Source organism: Erinaceus europaeus, chromosome 12 (assembly GCF_950295315.1).
Source record: "Erinaceus europaeus chromosome 12, mEriEur2.1, whole genome shotgun sequence".
NCBI lineage: Eukaryota > Metazoa > Chordata > Mammalia > Eulipotyphla > Erinaceidae > Erinaceus > Erinaceus europaeus.
Window position 1 is genome coordinate 2457957 of NC_080173.1, and position 17333 is coordinate 2475289.

General features: G+C 52.6%; 1 protein-coding gene and 1 non-coding gene across 9 annotated transcripts in view; one reads left to right on the forward strand and one right to left on the reverse strand.

Annotated features, from left to right (window-relative positions):
• The first annotated feature begins 5167 nt into the window (after positions 1-5167).
• LOC132542308 (small nucleolar RNA SNORD104) lies at positions 5168-5235 on the forward strand. Its single transcript, XR_009553398.1, has one exon. It is a non-coding gene; the product is annotated as a small nucleolar RNA SNORD104 (small nucleolar RNA).
• A 217-nt stretch (positions 5236-5452) lies between these two features.
• TEX2 (testis expressed 2) overlaps positions 5453-17333 on the reverse strand; it is a 109507-nt gene continuing 97626 nt past the window's right edge. For 6 of the 8 annotated variants that reach the window (XM_060202557.1, XM_060202561.1, XM_060202558.1 and 3 more), the window contains 4 exons: positions 14511-14636; positions 11421-11630; positions 6878-6998; positions 5453-5670 (listed from right to left, as the gene is read on the reverse strand). In XM_060202557.1, the coding sequence (XP_060058540.1) occupies positions 5542-5670; positions 6878-6998; positions 11421-11630; positions 14511-14636 (586 nt within the window). In that variant the 3' untranslated portion in view covers positions 5453-5541. Of the gene's footprint in view, positions 5671-6877; positions 6999-11420; positions 11631-14510; positions 14637-17333 lie in introns of those variants that run through there. The other 2 variants (XM_016190242.2, XM_060202564.1) reach the window with 2 other exon arrangements.

Below are 17333 nucleotides of genomic sequence, written 5' to 3' on the forward strand. Positions count from 1 at the left end.
CCCCTCCCCTCTCCCTTCTTCCCCTCCCCTCTCCCTTTCCCCCCTCCCCTCTCCCTTTCCCTCCTCCCCTCTCCCTTTTCCCCCTCCCCTCTTCCTTCTCCCCCTTCCCTCCTGCTATTCGTCCTTCTCCCCCCTCCTCTCCTCCCCACCTCTAGCTTCATCTTTTTTGCTAGTGATGCTACTCCTGTTACTTCCCAACAAATGTGAATCACTACCCATGGGGGTGGGGTAGTTCTTCTCTACCCAAAGACGCTACTCTTAGCGCTGTTTGCAGGGTCTGTCTCGCAAGAGATAGTGTGTTAAAACTGAATTCTCCATTTCTGAAAGAGACTCCGACCCCTGACCCTTTCCTATGTGCTCTGAAGACACCTCCTGGCTCTCCCGTCCCCAGCACCACCCCCAGCCTCTACCTACAGCCTGTCCTGGAACTAGGGAGCAGATTCTGAGTAGGGAATTCTGCCTCCAGTGTGCAGGAACGCCCAACTCTCCCTGCAGTCTCTGGCATGAAGTGTTTGGCTTTGGAAGCCCTGCATGGAAGGAGCAGTGTCTGGACTAGGCCTTTGTCAGACTGGACAGGGAGAGGCACAGGGTGGCCTCGTGGAGGCCACTGACTCATCGGGGGCCATGCGGGAGGTGGGGACACTAGCAGGGCGTCTGACCAGCAGCAGCACGAGGGCACCTGGGCTCCAGGGCCGGCATCCCCGACTCTTAAGAGGGGCCAGGCAGTGGAGCAGCCGGTTACGTGCACACGGTGCAGCGCGCAAGGACCTGTGTTCCAGACCCTGGTCCCCACCTGGATGGGGGAGCGCAGCCCTCCAGGCGTTTCCCCTACAGGCAGGCTGTGCCCAGGAAGTTTACCCTACAGGGCATCCTACCAGCAGGGCAGGAGCTGGCCCCGGGGAGCAGGTCAGAGGGCACACAAGCTCCAGAACCAGGATGGGAAGGGCGCTCGCCCCAGGCGGGCAGCGGCAGCCGGCCAGGCCTCAGCTCAGCCTGACTCTGCCCTACCCCTTCGGCCTGGCCCAGGGCCAGGTACAGCCCCACGAGACCAACTGCTTCAACCCTGCTGAGGCTACTTCAGGTGGGACTCGGAATTCAATAAATCTAGACCTTTTACCTTTTAATGGTAAGTCCTAATTTTTAAGTTGCTAATTTTTCTTTTCTTTTTTTTTTTGCCCGTTGTTTTATTGTTGTAGTTATTTTTCTTGTTGTCGTTGTTAGATAGGACAGACAGAAATGGAGAGAGGAGGGGAAGACAGAGGGGGAGAGAAAGACAGACACCTGCAGACCTGCTTCACCGCCTGTGAAACGACTCCCCTGCAGGTGGGGAGCCGGGGGCTTGAACCTGGATCCTTATGCTGGTCCTTGCACTTAACCAGCTTTTATTTTTTTAACCAGAGCACTGCACAGCCAGATGGCTTGTGGGGATGCTGGGGACTGAACCTGGGACTTTGGAGCCTCAGGCATGAGTCTGCTTGCATAACCATTATGCTATCTACCCTCTGCCCAAGTTGCTCATTTTATATGGCAGTGTGAATGACTGTAAACATCCAGTTGGCTCCTGGAAAAAAAGGCGGCCCCCGCGGGGCCCTTGTCCGGGGTGGGCCAGTCACACCAGTTGTGTCACTAGTTTCCCAAGAGGGCTCCAATATTCTCCCAGTGTCCGCCTGCTGCTCTCTCCTGCAAAAGGACAGCTATTTTCTCTGAATCTGGGTTGGTCTGGGGACTGCTTCTGCCCACAGAGTGACATCTGGGGGTTTCACAGTTGAATGTAAGAGGCCTGGCAGCTCCCAGCCCCTTCCTCCTGGAATATTTATTCTTGGGCGCTGCTACTTGGGCCCTAACTGCCCTGCTGGGAGCAGCCCGAGCTACAAGCAGGCCACATGAAGGACAGCGGCTCCAGTGGGCAGCCTCGGCGGAGTCCGGGCTCTGCCAGCAACCCTGTGGGCGTCCACCTCCGGCACCTCCAGCTGGCCGTGGCGGACACCTCAGGGAGAGGCAAGGGAACGGATGCCTGTGGTTTCCAACCGCGGATTCTGCTCCACAGAGCGACGAGCAGTCCCAGCAGAGACCCAGGAGGCTGTCCAGAAGTCACGCACGGGACCCCAGACAGCGTTTGTCCAGGGTGATGTTCCGGCTGCTTTCTGCCTGCCCCCATGGAATAAATAACACAACTATTTAAAAAAATATTTCATTTTATTTATTAATGAGAAAGGAGAGAGAGAAAGAACCAGACATCACTCTGGTACATGTGCTGCTGGGGATTGAACTCAGGGCCTCATGCTTGGAGAGTCCAACGCCTTAGCCACTGCGCCACCTCCCAGACCACATAATACAACTACTGAAGGAAAATAAACAAGAAGAAATAGCACAGTGGTCATGCACAGTTTCATGTTCAATCCCTGCACGCCATCAGCCAGAGCTGAGCAGGGAAACAGACAAAACACACCTGCAGGAAGCGGTGCTTCTGCTCAGCAGCCGGCCAGCGCTGCCGTTTGCCGTGTGGCTGTCAGCACAGCCCTGGCAGGTTCTCTCCCAGTCTGCACCAAACGCAGAGACTGGAACTGACTTCTCCTCTCCCTCTCTTCCTTCCTTGCTCTTGGGTAATATTTTGTTTATTTACTATTATTGATAGAGACTGAGACAATGGAGAAGAAAGGGGGAAGAGAGGACGAGAGACAGACACCAACACAGATTCACCACCTGTGAAGCTTTCCCCCACTTATAGGGACTGGGGGATTGAACCCAGGACCTCGCACATTACAGCATGTGTGCTCAATCAGACACACCACAGCCCAACCTTCTCTCTCTCCTTTATTTATTCATTACCTTTTGTTGCCCTTGTTGTTTTTATTGTTGTAGTTATTATTGTTGTTGTCATTGTTGAACAGGACAGAGAGAAATGGAGAGAGCAGGGGGAGACAGAGAGGGGGAGAGACAGACAGACACCTGCAGACCTGCTTCACCGCCTGGGAAGCGACTCCCCTGCAGGTGGGGAGCCGGGGGCTCGAACCGGGATCCTTATGCCGGTCCTTGTGCTTTGTGCCAGGTGCGCTTAACCCGCTGCGCTACCGCCCGACTCCCTGCGTTTTCAAAGGACTGCTCAGCTCTGGCTTATGGTGGGGTGTGGATTGAACCTGGGACTTCAGAGCCTTGGGCATAAGAATCTTTTTCATAAGGGCCGGCTGGTGTGGCACCTGGTTGAGCGCATGTCACAGTGCACAAGGACCCAGGTTCAAGCCCCTGGTCCCCACCTGTAGGGGGAGGTTTCATGAGTGGGGAAAGCAGGGCTGCAGGCGTCTCTCTCTCCTGTCTTAATTTCTGTCTCTCTATCAAATAAAGACAAAAAAAATAATAATCTTTTTCATAACCATTATCCGCCCCACCTTTTCTTTTTTCTTTCCTTGACACCAGGGTTATTATCACTGGGGCTTGGTGCCTAAACCATGAATCCAGGTCTCCTGGCCACCCCCCCCCTTTTCTTTATTTGATAAGACAGAGAAATTGAGAGGAGAAGACAGAGACCGAGAGACGCCTGCACTTCCTGCTTCGCCTCAAGTTTCCTACTGGGGGTTGGGGGTGATTTGAAGCCGTCACCGAGCAAGGCAAGGTGTGCACGCAATGGGTGTGCCTCGGCCTCCCAGAAAACCATCTTCATTTCCAGAGTCTGGAACATGTAAAAATAAAAAAATTAAACATTTAAAAAAAAAAAGGTCCTCGACCTGTCAACGCCCATGTTCAGCGGGGAAGCAATGACAGAAGCCAGACCTTCTACCTTCTGCAACCCTCAATGACCCTGGGTCCATGCTCCCAGAGGGCTAGAGAATGGGAAAGCTATCGGGGGAGGGGGTGGGTTATGGAGATTGGGTGGTGGGAATTGTGTGGAGTTGTACCCCTCCTACCCTATGGTTTTGTTAATTAGTCCTTTCTTAAATAAAATAAAAAACTAAAAAAAAAAAAAAAAAAAAAAAGGTCCTGGGTGGGGGAGGTCTGTAGCACAAAGCTTATACAAAAGGCTTCCGTGCTCTCAAGCCCTAGGTTAACCCCCTTCTCACAAGCGAGTGGGCTGCTCAGGAAACGTGCCATATTCCAGCTGACAGAGAAAACTAGCAAACTTGGCAGTGCACAAGCAGCACCACAATGCACCAAGTATTTAGCGAGCACCCCCACCTGCAGGGGGGAGGCCTCACAGGTGGTGAGGCAGGGCTGCAGGTGTCTCTCCCTAGCTCCCCCCCTCAATCTCTCTGTCTCTGTCCAACAATAAATAGTTAAACAAAAGTATTGAACTAGTCCATTCAAAGGATAATCAAAAGGTCACACGATTACAAAACATTTGCAAAAAAATAACTGTTCTGGATCAAAGATACATTGAAAATTCAACGAACTAGAAAATAATAAAAATAGGGAGTCGGGCTGTAGCGCAGTGGGTTAAGCGCACGTGGCACAAAGCACAAGGACCGGCGTGACGATCCTGGTTCGAACCCCGGCTCCCCACCTGCAGGGGAGTCGCTTCCCAGGCGGTGAAGCAGGTCTGCAGGTGTCTGTCTTTCTCTCCTCCTCTCTGTCTTCCCCTCCTCTCTCCATTCCTCTCTGTCCTGTCCAACAATGACGACACCAACAACAACTACAGCAATAAAACAAGGGCAAGTTCGAGCCCCAGCACCGCAGGTCGGCGGGATGCCCGGCCTTCTCGCTCCTGCAGACAGTAAGGCCCCGAGTTCGACCCCCGGCTGCTCTTTCTCGGTAATGAAGACAACAGAGCACGTGTCCTGCCCGTCCTCGTCGCCCGCCCGCAGCCCCGGCCCCGCACCCCGCACCCCGCCCGCCCGCGGGAGCAGCAGCAGCAGCGCAGCCAGCGGACCTGCTCACGCCGGAAGCTGACGACCGGCGCCGGGCCCGCTCTGTCCCGGACGCTCGTCTCTATGGTGGGTTCGGGACCGCTCTATACGCTGGACGACTCCGCAAGCTCAGCCAATCACTAGCGCAGTCGACGCACACGTGGTCAGAAGCCGAGTCTCTATTGGCTGGAAGTGCCTCGGGCCGCCCAACCCCCTCCCTTAAGTGGAGGCCGCGCGGCCCGCCCGGTCTTTCTGCGGCTGCGCGGTGAGTGTGCGGGTGGCTGGCGGGCGGCGGCCATCGGTGGCGGGTGGCGGCGGGAGGGCGGCCCGCGGTGATGACCGCCTTCGCGCACGTGTTAGACTGCTGACCAGGGTGATGCCACTACCGAGTCTGAGCCGCGCCTCGGGGGGGCGCCCTGGGCGAGCCCGCGTCCCTTTCCTCCCGCCCGCCCGCCCGCTCACGGCCTTTGTCTCCCGCAGGTGCCAGAACGCCGCCCCGCCCCGCCCCGCCCTCAATAAAGCGCTTGGTCCGCACCCGGTGTCCGCGGGTCTGTCGCCGCCGGGGTGGTGCGGGGGTCGGGCGGCGGCGGAGTGAGCACGCGGGGCGGGAGGGAGGAGGGAAGGCAAACGCTTTAATGTGCGGTGTCGCCCGCGGGCGCGGCAAGGTGCGGGGGCGGCGGGCGGCAGCACTCGACGCGGCTCCCTACGGCTGGGCGGCGGCCTCGGCGTCCGCGGGCGGGTCCCCGGCGAGGCGGGCGGCGGAGCGCGGGTCCATGGCCGAGTGCATCAGGGGCACGTGCACGTCGTCCATGTTTGGCATCACCAGGACTTTCTGCGGAGGAACAGCCGTGCGGACAGGTCAGCGGGTGCCGGCGGCGCCGAGCCACCAGACACGGGCCCCGCCGCTCGGCTGGCAGCCCGGACACCCGGCACCGCCACGGGCACCCGGTCCCGGGCTCAGTCCGCACAGCGCACGCCAGAGCCGTGGCGGCGGTGCTCGCTCTCGTGCGTGAGTGAGATGGAACTTGCTCTCGGGAACAAGTGAGACTGTATTTGCTCTCGGGAACAAGTGAGACTGTATTTGCTCTCGGGAACAAGTGAGACTGTATTTACTCTCGGGAATAAGGTTGTATTTATTCTCATGAATAAGTAAGGTTGTATTTACTCTCGGGAACAAGTGAGACTATTTACTCTCGGGAATAAGGTTGTATTTATTCTCATGAATAAGTAAGATTGTATTTACTCTCGGGAATAAGTAAGATTGTATTTACTCTCAGGAATAAGGTATTTATTCTCATGAATAAGTAAGATTGTATTTATTCTCGGGAATAAGTAAGGTTGTATTTACTCTCGGGAATAAGTAAGGTTGTGTTTACTCTCGGGAATAAGTAAGATTGTATTTACTCTCGGGAATAAGGTTGTATTTATTCTCATGAATAAGATTGTGTTTACTCTCGGGAATAAGTAAGATTGTATTTACTCTCAGGAATAAGGTTGTATTTACTCTCGGGAATAAGTAAGATTGTATTTATTCTCGTGCATAAGTAAGATTGTATTTATTCTCGTGCGTAAGATTGTATTTACTCTCGGGAATAAGGTTGTACTTATTCTCATGAATAAGCACCACTGGCGCCCGTGCTGCGGGGATTGAACTCAGGACCTGACCCGCTGCGCCACCTCCCCGACCACAGAATTTTCATGCCCGGGGTTCCTGGTTCTGTCCTCACTAGGGCACATACCACAGCGCTGCTTTGACCGAGACCGTAATTCACTGCTAGTGAATTCATCAGTCACTGGGCTGGGCAGAGCTCAGTGCCGCCTGGAACTCGGCCCCGGGTTCAGCCCCCAGCTCCACTGGGAGCCGGCACTGAGCTAAGGGAGGGAGTGGGTGGGTGGTCGCTGTGTGAGACTCTGGCACTGCATTACGTACACGGAGATGACAGTGTTTTCAAAGATAAAACTCAGAATATTCCACCTCAAAAAAAAAAAAAGACCCACCGCCGTCTGACCCTGTGTGCTTTGCTGGGCTGCGGGCGTACCTGGAACTCCTGCTCCAGCTTCTTCTCTATCCAGTCTGTCACATGGACCAGAGTCACTTCTCTCTCTCCAAGTTTTGGCCGAGCTTTCAGCTCTATGTATGGAGGCTTCCGGAAGCCGTACCTTTTTAAAGGAGAAAGCAGAACACCAACATCACACTGGACATACAGGAAGCGGTGGCGCTGAGGGTTAAGTGCAGGTGGTGCAAAGCGCAGGGACCGGCATAAGGATCCCGGTTCGAGCCCCCGGCTCCCCACCCGCAGGGGAGTCGCTTCACAGGCGGTGAAGCAGGTCTGCAGGTGTCTTTCCCCCTCTCTTCTACGCTCTCATCCTCTATCCTGTCTAATGGCGGCAATGGCAATAACCACCACAACATGGGCAGTAAAATGGGAAAAATGGCCTCCGGGAGCAGTGGATTCATACTGGAGGCAAAAAGAAAAGAAAGTGGGTGAGCATCGACCTACCTGATGCCTAGTCTGAACATCTCTAAAGCTGAGTCAACACAGCTTGACTTCTCGTGTCCCTGTGTCCCAGGCCAGGTGGTGCCACACCTGGTCGAGCACCTGCATTGCCCTGCATAAGGACCCGGGTTTGAGTCCCCAAGCCCCACCTGCAGGGCAAAGTTTCACAAGAGGTGAGCAGGGCTGCAGGTATTTCTATCTCCTTCCCTTTTAATTTCCCCATCCTATCCAATACAGAAATATATATATATCCCTGTGTCCCTGAGAGCTGGAGCCTCGGGCAGATAGGATCTCAGCTCCTGGGCTGCCCTGGCAGGGAGAGTCACAGTGCGGGTGCTGTGATGACACTCCAGGATGCTCACTCCACCAGGGAGCTGGGGTGAGGGTCTGAGGACAGTCTGACCAACAGAACCAGGAAGCGCCCCTGGGCCTTTTGGTCCAGACCTTCTGATCCTCTTAATAAAAGTAATAAAAGTAAATGTATATTAGAAGCCTCAAATAAAGGGGCCAGGTGGTGACGCACCTGGTTAAGCACACACTGCAGTGCGCAAGGACCCAGGTTCAAACCCCCCTCCCCCCCCCCCCCCGTCCCTCCCCACCTGCAGGGTGAAAGCGTCACAAGTGGAGACACAGGGCTGCAGGTGCCTCTGCCTCTTTCCCTCTTATCTCCCCATCCCCTCTCAATTTCTCTGTCTCTATCCAGTAGTAAATAAAAATATATTTTTTAAAAAGCCTCAAATTAACAAATGTACACAGCACCAGGGCAAAGACACAGTGAGCCTCTCTAGAGCTCACGCTAAGCCATGGCCACTGGAGGAAGTGGCATCACTTCCCCCAGTTTATTTTAATGATTTAATTATCTTTCCTTATTGGACAGACAGCCAGAAATCGAGAGGAAGGGGGAGACAGAGGGAAAGAGATGCACCTGTAAACCTGCTTCATTGCTTGTGAAGCTTCCCTTCTGCAGGTGGGGACCGGGGTCCTTGCGCGCTGTAACGTGTGCGCCCAGCCAGGTCGTTGTCCCTACATGGCCATGTGAGCAGAGACTGCCCCAGTTTCTCATGAAACACCAGGCTTCGCAGGGAGCAGACCAGCACTGTCCACACACAACCAACAAAAGACTACCACCAAACTACCTAAAAAGCCCCAATCTAGTGAACCAGTTTTGTTTTTAATATTATACAAGTGTTGAATTGTTATGGTTTCTTTTTTTAATGTTTGTTTGCTGGGACAGAAACTGGGAGTGGAAGGGGAGACAGACACACACCTGCAGCACTGCTCCACAGGCTGCAAAGCTGCCTCAGGTGGAGGCCAGGGGCTTGAAGCTGTACAGATTTTCCCACTACTTAATCATTTGTCTTTCTGTATTAATAAACAGCTCAGGGCCAGCTGTTGGCACACATGCTACGGTGCAGCAGCACCCGGTCCCCACCTGCAGGGGGAAGGCCTCAGAACCTGTGGAGCAGGGCTGTTCTCCCTCTTCCCTCTTGATTTCTCTGGCTCCAACGCATAAATAAATATTTAAAAAATAGGGAGTGGGCGGTAGTGCACATGGCAGGAAGCGCAAGGACCAGCGGCCTTTTGAGCCCCCCGGCTCCCCACCTGCAGGGGAGTCGCTTCACAAGTGGTGAAGCAGGTCTGCTCCCCCTTTCTATCTTCCCCTCCTCTCTCCATTTCTCTGTCCTATCCAACAACAATGACATCAATAATAGTAACTACAACAATAAAACAAGGGCAACAAAAGGGAATAATTTTTTAAAAAAATATTTAAAAAATAATTCAGTGTTAGGAGTTTGCACTGGGTAACTCTAGCCTAGAAGTTAATTTAGCTTTATGAATTTCATTGTAATGATGATATCAGAGCAAAGCTCAGCTCTGACTTATGGTGGCATTGAGGACTGAACCTGCTACTTCAGAGCCTTAAGCATGACAGTCTTTTGCAGAACCATTATGCTATGCTATCTTCCCAGCCCTCGGGGCTAATTTTAGATCCTATTAACTAGTGACACCTGTAACTATTATTTCTTTCATTGGTGGGGCTTCATCACTCCAAGCTGATTTATTTATTTATTTTTCAGACAAAAAGGGAGCCAGGGGAAGACAGCACAGCATTCAAGCTTCCCCAGGTGTGATGGGGGTCAGGCTTGGTTGCATGCAAGACAAAGCAGGCAGTCTCCCCAGTGAACGTGTTACCAGCCTCTGATCTGGGGTCGGGGGTCAGTCACCTGGTTGAGCGCACACGCTCCAGTGCACAAGGACCCAGACTTTGGCCCTCAGTCCACACCTGCAGGGGGAATCTTCACAAGCTGGCAAGCAGGGCCGCAGGTGTCTCTCCCTCTCTATCACCCCCTCCCCTCTCAATTTCTGGCTATCTCTATCCAGTGAATGAATAAAGGTAGGGTGGAGGGAAGACAGCATAATGGTTATGCAGAGACTCTCATGCCTGAGGCTCCAAAGTCCCAGGTTCAGTCCCTGCACCACCATAAGCCAGAGCTGAGCAGTGCTCTGGTAATAAACAAACAACAACAACAATATAGATTTAAAAAAAATGTTTCTTAAAAAAGAGGAAGGGTGGGGGTAGATAGCATAACGGTTATGTAAAGAAACTTTCATGCCTGAGGCTCCATAGTCCCAGGTTCGACCCCCTGTATCACCATAAAGGAGAGCTGAACAGTGCTCTGGTAAAAAATACAATAAATAAATAAATAAATTTTTAAAAAAGTAAAGAAAGAAAGATACACAGAGAGAGAGAGAGGGCCCAAAGCACCACTGGGCTCTGGCTTAAGGTGGTGCTGGGGATAGAACCTAGGAGCTCAGAGTCTCAGGCTTGAAAGTCATTTTGCATAATCATTATGCTGACTCCCCAGCCCAGCAATTCAAGTTTTAAGACATTTATTTTTTTGGTTAGGTTTGAAAGACTGCATAGCGAGCTACTAACAGTGGTTATTTGGGGATAGCAAAATTACAGGCTTTTTTGTTTCTCTTTTTCCAACCTCACTTTTGAAATATATTAATTTAAAAATATTTTTAATTTATTGGATAGAGACAACAGGAAATTGAGAGGGAATGGGGAGATAGGGAGAGTGAAATAGAGACACCAGGCAGGGGTAGACAGCTTAATGGTTAGGCAAAGAGACTCCTGCCTGAGGCTCAAAGTCCCAGGTTCAATTCCTCACAACTCCATAAGCCAGAGCTGATAAGTGCTCTGGTTAAAAAAAGGGGAGGGGGCAGATGGTAGCGAACTGGGCTAAGTGCACATGGTACAAAGCACAAGGACCAGCGCAAAGATCCCAGTTCAAGATCCTGACTCCCCACCCGTGGGGGGTGTGTGTGGGTCACCACAGGTGGTGAAGCAGGTCTGCAAGTGTCTTTCTCTCTCCTTATCTTCCCCTCCCCTCTCAATTTCTATCCAATTCTATTGGATAGAATGGAAAAAAGGCTTTCAGGAGCAGTGGATTCGTAGTGCAGGCACCGAGCCCCAGTGAAAACCCTGGAGGCAAATAAGTAAATAAATAAGAGAAACAGAGACACCTGCAGCACTACACCTCTCATGAAGCTTCTTCCCTGCAGGTGAGGATAAAGGGCTTGAACCCAGGTCCCTGTACAGAGTAACTGTGTGCTCAACCAGCTGTGCTAGGGGCTAGGAGGTAGCTCACACAACAGGACTGAATATTACTCAGTCATAAAAATGTGGTGAGCAGATGGGACTGGAGGTGATTATGCTCAGTGAGAGCAGCAGGAGTGAAGGACAGCTGCTGGCTGGTTTCACTTAGATGTGGAGTCTGGAGAATTCACACCTGATACACGTGAACTTGCAAGCAAAAGATAAGCAAGCAAACAAGAAAAGCAAGCTTGTGCAGATTATGGTGGTTCTTTCTGGGAGGTGGGAGGGTGTGGTGTGGAACTCGACCCTACAATCCTACGATCTTGTAACCTAATTTTAAAAGAAGATAAAAATACTCAGAAAGAAAAAGCACTTCTATCCAGGGAAGGCGCTCTAGCCCATGTCCGGAGTACGCGGCTAGCCGGCCCCTGTGGGCTGTGGTCTCACGCGGGAGGCTGGCCGTCCCGGCCCTGTACGCACCATATCCGGTCAGTTGGGGGAGGCGGGATGTTGACCGCCAAGGTTCCTCTGCATTCTTGGACTTCGACAGTTAGCAGGAGGGGTGTGTTGGAGACTTCTTCCATCTTCTTTTTGATGAACTCTGTCTCAGTTGCTTTTTGGAAATATTTAGATTTGGTGATTTTATCCACAAACCTCATGATCTTGCTTGCTCGGTGGCCTCCAACATACCTTCAAATGAAGGACACAAGTCAGTGTGAGCCTGACCCCTTACGAGTCAGAACTGCGTCCTGACTGCTCATCTTGATCTGGGCCAGCGCTTCTCAATGGTGGCGCTGAACACGGTGGCGTCCTGTGCAGGGCAGGACCGTTGGCCGCACTCCTGCCTACTCCATGTTTTTAGCTCAATATCCTGACTGCCCCTCCCACCACCACACTCACTCAGTCAAAAACAAAAAAGCTTCCAGAGTTTGTCAGGTGGAGGACTGCTACTTCAGAGACAGGTCCGCTTGGCAACTGTAAGCCAGACAGGTCTGTTTCCAGAGTGCTCACAAAGAGCATCACGCCATTCTCCCGCCCACCCTCACACACACTGTACACTGCCGGGCCATGTCCTCTCAGAGAAAGTCTCCTGCCCACCCTCACACACACTGTACACTGCGGAGCCGTGTCCTCTCAGAGAAAGTCTCCCGCCCACCCTCACACACACTGTACACTGCCGGGCCGTGTCCTCTCAGAGAAAGTTCCTCCCTGTGCGGCAAGGAGAAGCCATGCCGCACACAGGCACAGTCTGGCAGGAGACCGGCTCTCAGCGGTGCAGTGCGAGTCTACTGTGACTGCTCTTGCAAAGACTTGGGGACTTCAGGAGAAAAAAGGTCAATCAAGAGGATATACTAGCAGGCCAAAAAGGTAAGCTTTTAAATGAGAGTGAGATAGAGAGTGAGAGAGACCAGACAGAAAGAAACAGAGTGAGAGAGAGAAATGAGATCATTGCTGAGCTCTGCCTTGTGCCGGTGACTGCACCTGGGCCATCAGAGCTTCAGGTGAAAGTCTTTTGCAGAACCAAGTCCCCAGCCCCAGATATTGGGGTGTTAAGTCCTCCTAGTTCCTAGTTCCAGTGTGCCAGGAGTAGTATAGAGGTGTGGAGGTAAAGCCCAGTCTTTCTCCAGAAGGCCAAGCAGGTAGATATTACATGACGCAAAGTCCTCTAACGTCTGGATTATCTTTTTGCCTCTGTAGGGTTGTTTTTTTTCTTTCCTCCAGGGTTATTGCTGGGGCTCTGCCTGCACTAGGAATCCACTGCTCCTGGAGGCTATTTTTTCCCCTTTTGTTGCCCTTATTGTTTATCATTTTTGTTACTGTTGTTGGATAGCACAGAGAGAAATGGAGAGAGGACAGGAAGACAGAGAGGGAGAGAAAGACAGACACCTGCAGACCTGCTTCACCGCCTGTGAAGCGTCTCCCCTGCAGGTGGGGAGCTGGGGACTTGAACCGGGATTCTTACGCCGGTCCTTGTGCTTTGCGCTATGTGCACTTAACCCGCTGTGCTACCGCCTGGCCCCCTGTAGATTATTTATTTATTTGTTATTAGAGACAGAAATTGAGAGGGGACGGAGAGATAGAAAGGGAGAGAGACCCTGCAGCCCTGCATCACCACTCGTGAAGCTTTCCCCCTGCAGGTGGGGGCCAGGGGCTTGAACCTGGGTCCTTGTGCACAGTCATGCGTGTGCTCGGCCAGGTACACCACCACCTGGCCCCTCTTAGGTTTTCTAAAGTGAACGGGTTGGTATCTTTTTCCTTTTTTTTTTTCCCTGACTGCTTGGGATTCCACCACTCCAATCAATTTTTCTTTCTTTTTATTTTAGATGGGGGGGAAGGTGGGAGGAGACAGAGAAGGAGAGAGCTCAGTGCTGTTCACCGTCCACAAGGTGTCCCTGATGCTGTGTAAAATGCTCCCATGCTGGAGGCTTGAAGCTAGGCCCTTGCACATGGTAAAGTGTGCACTCTACTGCCTGAGCTCTCCTTGCCCCTAGGTTTATCTTTTTACAAAAGCCCCTCCTCAATCATAGTCTTCTCGTTTTAGTTTCTGGCTACAGCATAATGGTCATACAGAGACTCTCCTGCCTAAGGCTTTGAGGGCTCGGGTTCAATCCTCAGCACCATCATATCCCAGAGCCGAGCAGGGCTCTGATATAAACAAACAAACGTATCATTTTAGTTTCTTTAATCCCCTTTTAGTAAGTAAAAGATCCTTTAAATTTTTATTTATTTATGAGAAAGAAGAGAAGAGAAAGAGCCAGAGCATCAGTCTGGCACGTGTGCTGCCAGGGACAGAGCTCAGGACATTATGCTTGAGAGTCCGACAGTCCACAGCTACCCCGAGGCTGCTAGGAAAAAGACCCTTACAGGGAGTTGGGCGGTAGCGCAGAGGGTTAAGCGCACGTGCGCAAAGCACAGGGACTGGCAGAAGGATCCCGGTTCGAGCCCTCGGCTCCCCACCTGCAGGGGAGTCACTTCACAGGCGGTGAAGCAGGTCTGCAGGTGTCTGTCTTTCTCTCCCCCTCTCTGTCTTCCCCTCCTCTCTCCATTTCTCTCTGTCCTATCCAACAATGACAACATAAACAACAACAATAAAAAAGGGCAACAAAAGGGAAAATAAATAAAATATATTTAAAAAAAAAGACCCTTACAGCGGATTTGTTTAAGCACTTTGATTATCCCACAGACCAAGTAACAGGTAAAGGGGGGACCCCTCCCTTCGATGAGACCTGTGATCCAGAAGGCCAGCAGAATGATTCACATTCTCTAGTCGCTTGCATGCTGCAGCTTTGTAAGAACTAGCAGCTAAAGGCGAGAAGCCCCACTGCAGAAGCACCAGGGGGAGCTGCTGTGCTCTGTGATAAACCCGCCTCCGCTTCTCACTGGGCCTGACAAAGCCATTTCAGGTGCTTCTGCTTTGGCGGCCTGAGATTCCGGCCATGAACACATATAGAGCCACTGCCTTTGGGTCATTGATGCCAAAGCCATTTATTCAGCGTGAAGAAAGGACCGCCACAGAGTACAAAGGAAAAAAGGCTCACTCTTACTCGCAGGCCTGGGCCACTCACTCACCCTTCAGCCCCTGGGAGAAGTGTTTTGTCCCCTGAACTGGGCTCCGGAGCGTCATCTTCATCTGAGGAGCCGGCACTGGAGGACTCCTCCTCGCTGTCCGCCAGACAGTAAGCCCGGGGCCTGCAACTGAACACAGCAGAGTCAGCACCTCGGCCTGTGGGCTCCAGGCAGCACAGACACCACCCCCCACGATCCACCCAGAAAACCCCAATGTAACGGACGCACAACAGCGGGAACTTGGGTCTGAGGAAGGACAGGTGGAGGGAGGGCAGATGGATAAGGGAAGTGAGGTGATGGCTGGTGACGGCAGCACACTCCTCTCAGCCGTGCTGGGGATGCTGCTGCTCAGTTACCTTCAAGTCAGTTTTGAGTCCAGACTTCTTCCAGTGAAAGTACATATTTGACCCCAAAACTTCCCTCCCTCCTGAAGGTCACAGAGAAGGTCAACAAGGTATTCACCTCAAGGAACTCTGGGAAGCAACTGATGAGAACCCAACAACTTCCTGGCAGGGGTACCCACTCACAGGCCATTTTGAAAGTGAATCATAAGACAGAGCACGCCTCACCTCGGCAGGTGGGACACTGTTTCCAGAGGCATGGGGTTGCCAGAGGCTTCTCAGTCCAACTCCAGCCTCACAAAAGGAAGCCCCTGAGCTGAGGCTTTGCTTCGGAAAGGCAGACTGGCAAGGCCCATCTCTGAGGCTAAGACTTAAGTGGGGTAAAGTGACCCGGGACAAGAGGAGTTTCTGTTATTAAGCAGACGCTGGGTCTGTTGGCTGGTACCAGGGAGCCTCAGGCGTGAAAGTTCAGTGATCTACCAGTTGAACTACTCACTGCCCAGCCATGGGCCGTTTTGACAGGAAAAACAAACCACACTGACCTAGGATGGTCTTAGCAATGGGGCTGCATCTTCCCTGTAATGTAATCGCTTTGCGCGTCTCTGACGCGGTCTCTGCAATAGTCACCTGTGGAGTAGCCAGTGGGGCCAAGAGCTACCAAGGGCAGAATGTGCCGATGTGAGCACCAAGGTCCAGCGGAGACCACCACAGAGAGGACAGGCTGAAACAGGAGCCCCGCTGTGAGAGAACCTCCCTCCTGACAGGACAAAGGAGCTTCCTCGGCCCCGGCCACGAGACACTAGGTGTTTCCTGAAACAGGCTTGGGTGAGAATGGAACAGAAGCGCCTCTGAAGACACACAGGTCTCTGGTCCTTGGGTGAGAATGGAACAGAAGCGCCTCTGAAGACACAAGTCTCTGGTCCTTGGCTACCGGGACCCACCCGCACGGCTGCTTCTGTCCACAGGTCCTGCTGGCCCAGGAAGTGCTGACCATTTGCAGTCCCAAAGCCTCTCCAGGGGGTTTCATGCTAGGCAGCCCTCACAGAGTCATTCAGTTTAAAGGGTACACAGCAGTCTGTTCCCCCAAAGCCTGAGCTGGGTGCTGGTGAGGAAAGGCAGGGAGATGGGCCCACCTCCAGCAGCGCCTGGGCACGGGCTGCCGCCACGCCCGGCACACGGCAGAGCGGCCTCCAGCTCCGCGCTGAGGCCGCGCAGACACCGCCCCTCCGGTGCCCACTCACATTGGTCCTCTGCAGCCTCCGGGTTGGGACGGCAGATGCCCTGTGTCTCTGCGGGACAGAGACAAGGACAGACTCCGTGGGTTGGATTCAGTGATTCGGCTGATGCTCTATCACGGAAGCAGATCGAGCGGCATGAAATTCGGATTCTGGCCAAAGGCACCTGCCTGCAGAGGAGCCACACCGCGCGGCACCTGGTCCAGACTGAATGTGCTCAGAGCCCCTTCATGGTTTCTGTCTGGCAGCGTCTGCGTGAACTTCACAGACAGACGTACGGCACATTCTTCCGTAAGATGTGCTAGAAGGTCATTAGCCTAATTTTAGACACACCTAAGACTTCCAGATGAACATGATTGTCTTTTTTCTTCTACCAGAACCTTGCTCAGCTCTGGCTGGCAGTGGTGCAGGGAACTGAACCAGGGACTGTGGAGCATCTCTTTGCATAACCATTATGCTGTGTCCCCCCCCCCCCCCGCCCCGTTTCCTTTCTCAGAGCACCTAAAAAGGCTTGGCTCTAGTTTTTCTGACCTGTTACCAAGTTTTTAGAAATGTGTTTGGAATCAGACACATAAGAAAGAATAAACTGTTTTATCACTGACATTCTGTCTCGAGTCAAAATCTTTATTTCTTGGTCCTGTAATCTCCGTTGCCTTTGAGTGACTTCAAGCAGTGACCCTGCTGTCTAGAGCAATGGCGTGAACTCGGGAAGCAATTCTAAAAGCCACACCAAACACACACTCCCAGTGAGGGACGAGTAAACAGGCCACTGAGGTGGCCGCTTTGGGGAAGTCACTCATGGGAACACACCTTCTTTTGAGAGACAGCAGTGCCACACATCTGTCGCGGTACATGTGCTCTGGGGAATCTGGCTCCCAGAACATAAAGGGCCTTTCAGGGCACATGGCAAAACAGATACTATCTAAGTGAGCGATTTCAAAGGCTCCAACAGTCATTCCCGGGGGTGGAAAAGACAGCTCACCCAGGAGTGTGCCTGTGTAGCCACTGAGGGTCCAGGCTCGAGCCCCGCGGGGAGCGTCAGTGCTGTGGTCTTTGCCTCTGTGTAAGAGTCCTAACGTAGAGAAACCTTGGTGGCAAAAGAAACAATCACTTTTGGGATTAGACTTTTTTTCCCCCCCTTTTTTGGTGTGTGTGTGTGTGTGTATGTGTGAGAGAGAGACAGACAGAGAGAGAGACAGAGAGAAATTGAGAAGGAGCAGGAGAAAGAGATAGCTGCAGCTTCACTGCCT